The sequence below is a fragment of the Carassius auratus genome, chromosome 43 (assembly GCF_003368295.1).
Source record: "Carassius auratus strain Wakin chromosome 43, ASM336829v1, whole genome shotgun sequence".
NCBI lineage: Eukaryota > Metazoa > Chordata > Actinopteri > Cypriniformes > Cyprinidae > Carassius > Carassius auratus.
Window position 1 is genome coordinate 8,640,340 of NC_039285.1, and position 7,330 is coordinate 8,647,669.

General features: G+C 41.4%; 1 protein-coding gene across 1 annotated transcript; it reads left to right on the plus strand.

Moving 5' to 3' along the window:
- Positions 1–2,042: 2,042 nt before the first annotated feature.
- Positions 2,043–5,048, plus strand: LOC113061229 (uncharacterized). Its single transcript, XM_026230268.1, has 2 exons — positions 2,043–2,162; positions 2,372–5,048. Exon 2 carries the CDS (start codon positions 3,183–3,185, stop codon positions 5,046–5,048), a length of 1,866 nt encoding a protein of 621 aa, XP_026086053.1. The 5' UTR covers positions 2,043–2,162; positions 2,372–3,182.
- The last annotated feature ends 2,282 nt before the right edge of the window (positions 5,049–7,330 follow it).

The window sequence follows — 7,330 nt, forward strand, 5'->3', positions numbered from 1 at the left end:
AAAGTACAGCTTGAAAAAAGAAAGAAAAACTGCTTCATAATTTAACCATCACATCCGTGCCCAACTCTGCACACTGTGAGCTTCACAAACAGCAATTAAAGGTAGTCGATGCCATTCAGGAAGCTATTTGTTTCTAAAATCAGCACAAATTTCACATAGAAAACTCACGGTAAAAATCTCCGGCTGCTAACAAGTGCTCCTTGTTCTTTAAACCCAGACCTGCCTGGAGGGGTTCTTCTATTTATGCTGCACCATATGCTTATCAGCCTAATGTTCTACCTACCAGTGCACATGAACGCCTGTATTAACCCTTTGTGAAAGTGTTTATATTTGCGCTTATATTTGTGCACATTGGATATTTTTGGTTCCTTGGACACAGGAGCTTAAAAAACTGTGCAGTTTGCAAAAGCATTCATTTTTATTGCAGGTAATCTTTCAATATTCTACCAGAAGAAGGCAGTTCAAAAGTCTGTCATTCAAATTCTCAGCTGGCTCAATTCTCAGTAAGTTTGCGGTGTATTTTATACCTGTGGAGATAAGTTCTCCTGTTCTCCCCAGTGACAGGATGTCTATAACTGAGTGTGTTTGGGGAGGAGGGGTTGTGTGTTTGTTTATACATGGCAAGATTTAATGAGAGGAGACAGAGGAGAACCGTATTTGTTGCAGTGTTGATGTGCCAGACATCTCAGCTCCCTGTAGCAGGGAAATGGGGCCAACTCGGGCCGGAGCTCAGATCTGTCTGTAACACCCTCTGAAGCTGAATTGAGCTTGACTTCTGCCACAGCATCCTCTCCTGTCTCCAGGTCTGGGTGGGTAGGAGACACCTTAAGGTCACAATGAAATTAATTTCCCATGCAGCAGCAGTTTTGACACATTCTGTTTAATTCAAAGCCTCAGTGAAATCAATTACTGTCATGCTAATGCTTAGATTTATTTTAATCAGAAGAGCATGCTGTACTTATTGCATAATTAATTGTGGCGATTATTCTGGGTGCCAGTGTTGAGACCTGCTTGGGGCTTCATCATAATAGTGAAGTGCAATGCAAAGCCCACACCATGCCTCAGTGAGTAAATTATAATTAAAATATGGTTATACAATTAATTGAAGAGTTATAATTATGAAAAAGAGCTGCAAATCATCCCATATGGTCAAAGACATAATTAAATAATTTACTTTCAGACTATAGGAACATTAAGCTAATCCCATTATGATTTTGACCAAATAAATTAAATAAAATATATTAAATTAGTAATCAGTTCAGTTTATTAAAATTATTTAAATTAATATAAATACAGTTTATTACATGCTTGTTCACCCAACTCTATTTTTTTTATCAATTTCAATTAAAGTACATTATCAAAGGCCAGCTGGAGGTCTCTGAATTTTTTATGTAAGGTCACGCACTCTTTTTCAGCAATGTAAGTGAAACTGCTGTCTGTATTATATATATACACTCACCGGCAACTTTATTAGGTACACCAGTTCAATTGCTTGGTAACACAAAATTGCTAATCAGCCAATCACATGGCAGCACCTCAATGCATTAAGGCATCTAGATGTGGTGAAGTCGACTTGCTGAAGTTCAAACCGACCATCAGAATGGGGAAGAAAGGGAATTTAAGTGTCTTTGAACGTGGAATGTTTGTTGGTGTCAGACGTTTGATCTGAGTATTTCAAAAACTGCTGATCTACTGGGATTTTCACGCACAACCATCTCTGGGTTTACAGAGAATGGTCTGAAAAAGAGAACATATCCAGGGAGCGGCAGTTGTGTAGATGAAAATGCCTTGTTAATGTCAGAGGTCAGAGGAGAACGGGCAGACTGGTTAGAGATGATAGAAAGGCAACAGTAACTCAAATAACCAATCGTTACAACCAAGGTATGCAGAATACCATCTATGAACACACAACACATCGAACCTTGAATCAGATGTGTAAATGACCGCAAAAATATGTATGTGTGTGTCACTTTAAATGTGTTGTGTGTGCGCACGCACGCTCTCTACGTAACGGAAGCTGTAACGCAGGTAGAAGAAAGGTGCGGACGAGGAGCACATTGTGGTTCTTACATGGCGTTTACAAAAGTTTGAAATATATATTGTAAAAAGTGGATGCACTTTACGTTTTGGTTCATCTAGTACCCTTTGGCAAGCGGAGCGAGGTATGTGTTTTTATTGTGTGTTTTGCATGTTGTATTTTAAAGTAATATATAATTTCGTATGGCACGTGTTATTTGTCGCTCTTTTGGTTAATTTCTCATGTATGTAATAATTTATTTGCCTTTTGGGTATCTGTAAATGTGTATTTGTTTAAGTAATCTGTCATTTGTACATACGTTTTTATTTATGAGTATATTGTTTCTTTATATAGTTTCACGGTGCTACAACACAACGTTTCTCGAAGTCACGGTTAATGGCGCTCAAAGCGAGCGAAATAAAGAAGATTAAGCACCCGTCGAAACTCTCTGTCTCGTTTGTCGACGCCAAGGGGCTGCTACAGTGAAACTCGACGCTTATCGGGACTCTGCATTACTTCGCTGCTGCCCGGTTCGAGAGAGTTCATCACAACGCCGCACGAGGATCAATCAGCACGGCGCTGCGGACGTTTGCGCAGTCACAGCGGATCGTGACGTCATTATAACTGGTTAAAGGGAAAGATCGCAAGGTGGTAACAAGGCACCGTTTAACACTACAGATGAGATCGAGACTGTGAGTTAAATCGTATTCCCACGTGAGCTGCATCCATTCATTGGAACTCTGTAAGTTGACATGTTCAAATGAAAAGGAGAATATTTTTTGGACTATTCAATTGAAGGATAAAACTACAAGAGACATTTAAATTGAATAAGTCAAATCAAGAAAATATTCAAGTTTGCTTGATTATTTAAAGACTATAAAAACTTGTGTGTTAAATTTGAACGTTGATTGTTGAAGATTTATCTTGGACATTTAAAAAGTCATACACAAAGAGTACAGTTAACTTTATTACTGTTTGTAAACACTGACATTTCTGATCTATTACAAGGGAAATATTTAAATGTTAAAAGTCTTTACAGTTGTGCATTTGTGTTGATTCTCCTTGCTAATATTTTGAGTGCTTACATTTTAGAGGTCTGATGGAAATGGTATCACTTATAGCTTAAGTTGCCCAGTTTAAAGAAGTAAACAACATTAAAGAGGCCATGGAAAACCCACCTGAAAAGGAAGTTGAACCAGTTGAGGAGATACCACTTCCAGCTGAAGAAATAAGTAACCCACCAGTGCAACAGCTCAGAGCAAGCTCACGTGAAAGAAGCTTAACAGAGAAAGGTCGAGAGATGCATGAGCTCGAAGCAAAGAAACAGGAAAAGTCCTTCCATAAGACATATGAGTCCTGGAAGCAGGCTGCAAGAGAGGCTAGATCAAATTTGAAAACATTCTGTATACGTGAAGACCTGGATCAAATACAGCAGGACATTCAAGGCAGACATGATTCAGTCTATCATCGTTATGAAGCAATTCTGCGTAACCACACTACTACTCCAGACATTGTTAAACGTATGGATGCCTGTGCTGCACTAACTGCAGAGATCACTGATCTTGTCAGTAAACGACTGGAAACATTTAATGAAAGTTACAACGAAGAACTTGTGAAGGAAAGAGTAAGGCAAGTGCTGAATAAGGATGAATATGGATCCGTCTTTGGATGTACAGTAACAAACACAGTCGTTTCAGAGTCATCACTGGGATCCGATAACCAATCCAAGACTTCTAAAGTCTCAAGTAAGCGTGCTGATGCACAGGCAGAATTTGCAGCGAAACTGGAACAAGCTAAAGCTTTACAAGAAATTCACAATCAACAAGCTAAGCTTGATAAGATGGAGCATGACTGGAAGCTTTGTGAATCGAGAATGTTAGCGGAGATAAAGCAGAAGGAGGCTGAAATGCAGTTAAGGCTAGTTGAGGAAAAGAAACGGCTACAACAGCTACAAGTTGACAAAGAAGTTAAAGTAGCAGCAGCTTGTGTCAAAGTGTATAACGATTTGGAAGGCAACCTTCATCGCTGTGAAGATGATGAAGGCCCTAGCATTCAAACTGGCTGCCAGAGGACAGAGCTTACATCTCAACTGAACCCGGAAGCAAAGTCGTTCCTACCTCAGCAAGCATCATGTGAAGGATATGGAGTTACATCACCTCAGGAAACTGCAAATCTAGCTCAAGCAATAGCAAACTCACTAAGCACACATCGGCTGCCTGTTCCAGAACCCACTGTCTTTGTTGGTGACCCTTTAAAATTCATAGATTGGAAGATGTCATTCATGGCCCTCATTGATCGAAAACCTCTTCCTTCTGGTGAAAAAATGTTCTATCTGAAGAATTACCTTGCTGGGGAAGCTCGCAAAGCGGTGGAGGGATATTTCTACAGAAATTCTGAGGATGCGTATCAAGGTGCCTGGAAAGTGTTACAGGAAAGGTACGGGAACTCGTTCGTCATCCAAAGAGCGTTTCGAGACAAGCTGATGAGATGGCCCAAAATTGGAGCAAATGACCCACTGGCATTACGAGACTTCACAGATTTCCTACAAGGTTGTGTCGAGGCAATTCCTCACGTAAAAGGATTAGCCATCCTAAATGATTCTGAAGAAAACCACAAGCTGTTAAAGAAACTCCCCGAATGGATTGTGAGAAAGTGGAACCGAATCGTGGTGGAAGAACTAGACACATCAGGTGACTATCCAAGTTTCAAATGCTTCACAGAATTTCTGCAAAAGGAAGCAAAAATAGCTTGTAACCCTATAACCTCTGCACTATTTGTGAATCAAAAGAACACAGATGAAAGGTTCCCCAAGCGCGCTAAGGCTCTCAGTACAAAGGTTCAGGTGAAGGACTTAAGCTCAAAAGACCAGAGACGTACAGCTCTAAGCCAAAGACATCGTGCCTTTTCTGCAAAGATGAAAAACATCACATTGCTCAATGCTCTACATTTGCTGGAAAGACTATTGAAGAAAAGAAAGCCTTCATTCACGAAACCCACCTCTGTTTCGGATGTCTCAGAAAGGGACACATGAGTAAAGACTGTAGAAGAAGACATACATGTGGTACGTGTGGTCGAAGTCATCCTACCTGCTTACATGAAGAAAGGGATAAAGCTCCTTCAAAGGACCCTAAAGGAGCATCTACGAATGTTCAAGCAAGTGAGGAAGTTCATAAAGTCATGACACACGCACTCACTCAATGTTCTCCTGCTACTTCCAGCATTGTGCCAGTTTTCATCTCTACAGTGGACGAACCCCAAAGAGAAGTACTAACTTATGCTCTACTTGACACCCAGAGCGACTCAAGTTTCATCTTGGAAGATCTTCTTGAAAGTTTGAATGTTGTCTCACAACCTGTGCAATTGAGGCTCAGCACCATGACAGCTGCTGACACGATTACTGCCAGTAAGAGAGTCTGTGGACTTAAAGTAAGAGGACTACAATCTGCAAGTTCTATACCACTACAGCAAGCATACACAAGAGACTTCATTCCAGTGGACAAGTCGTATATTCCCACCAAGCACACAGCGCTTCAGTGGAGTCACCTCAGACACTTAGCAAGTCAGCTGTCACCACTTTTCAACTGTGAAGTCGGACTTTTAATTGGATTTGACTGCCCATCTGCACTAGCTCCCTTGGAAGCAATTATAGGTGGTGAAAATGAGCCTTTCGCGCAAAGAACTGTGCTTGGGTGGAGTATTATAGGCCTGTCTAATCCACACCTTGACCGACAAGGAAATCAAAGTTTTGTCCACCGTGTTGCAGTAAAGGAAATACCTGTCCCATCGGCCAATGATATCCTGAAAATTCTTGAGTCAGATTTCAATGAAAAGGCTTATGAGGATAAATGTGTGTCACAAGAGGATGTTCGTTTCATACAGCACCTCAGTGCCAATATTCATCAGAAGGATAATGGACATTACGAGCTTCCTCTCCCATTTAAGTGCAGCAGCCGACCCTCACTACCCAACAACAAAGGGCTAGCAACTGCTCGATTACAACACCTAAAGAAACGGCTCAAGTCCAATAAACAGTATTATGATCACTACAAGGCTTTCATGGAAGAGATGATTATCAAAGGTGATGCAGAACAAGCTCCAGCTATACTAAGTGGAGAGACAGTGTGGTACATCCCACACCATGGGGTGTACCACCCTCAGAAACCAAACAAGCTGAGGGTGGTATTCGATTGTTCAGCAAAGTTTCGTGGTATATCATTAAATGACACACTTCTGACTGGGCCTGATCTAACCAATTCCTTGGTGGGAGTGCTGTGCCGTTTCAGAAAGGAGCCAGTTGCAGTTACCTGTGACATAGAGAAGATGTTTCACCAGTTTCTCGTCCCACCTGATGAACGCAATTACCTGAGATTCTTATGGTGGGAGGGTGGAGACTTGGAGAAAGATCCTCAAGAATATCGCATGGCAGTCCACCTCTTTGGTGCCACGTCTTCACCTGGGTGTGCTAATTTCGGCCTAAAGTACCTGGCACAGCAGCACAAGGTTAACTATCCTTCAGCCTCAGCATTCATTGAGAAGAACTTTTGTGTGGATGATGGGTTAACCAGTGTTCCCTCAACCAGTGAAGCCAAAGAACTAATAATGCAAGCTCAAAGAGTGTGTAAACATGGAGGTTTGAGGCTTCACAAATTTAACTCAAATAAGGAAGACGTTCTGAGTTGTTTAAACCCGTTAGAAAAGGCAACAACATCAAAGCCTCTTGACTTTAATATTGAAGCAACACCAGCTGGACGTGTACTCGGCATTCAATGGTCAACAAAGGATGACACATTCAGTTTCAGCATCGACCTTAAGGATCAACCATTGACTCGCCGTGTTATTCTGTCTGTTATAGCCTCTCTATATGACCCTCTTGGGTTTGTCGCCCCATTTATTCTACAGGGAAAGTGTATCCTACAAGAACTTTGTCGTAGAGGTACTGAATGGGACAACGAACTTCCTGATGACTTGCGTCCTCAATGGGTGGATTGGAAAAATGATCTTCTGAAACTCAAGGAAGTATTGATACCAAGATGTTATCACCCACATACCTTCAGTGAAATAGTCAGAACAGAGTTACACCACTTCTCTGATGCGAGTAATGTAGGATATGGTGCTTGTTCCTACCTCCGCTTCAAAAATGAAAAGAGTGAAGTCCACTGCTGTCTGGTGATGGCTAAAGCCAGGGTCTCACCTACAAAGGTCATAAGCATTCCCAGGTTAGAACTCTCAGCCGCTGTCATATCTGCCAGAATGAGTGTCATGCTGAAAAATGAGCTGGAAATGAAGATTGACCAAGAGTTCTTCTGGACAGAC

What these genes read in the sequence shown, in the direction of transcription:
- LOC113061229 (XM_026230268.1), top strand. Translation starts at nt 3,183, where the DNA reads ATGGAAAACCCACCTGAAAAGGAAGTTGAACCAGTTGAGGAGATACCA.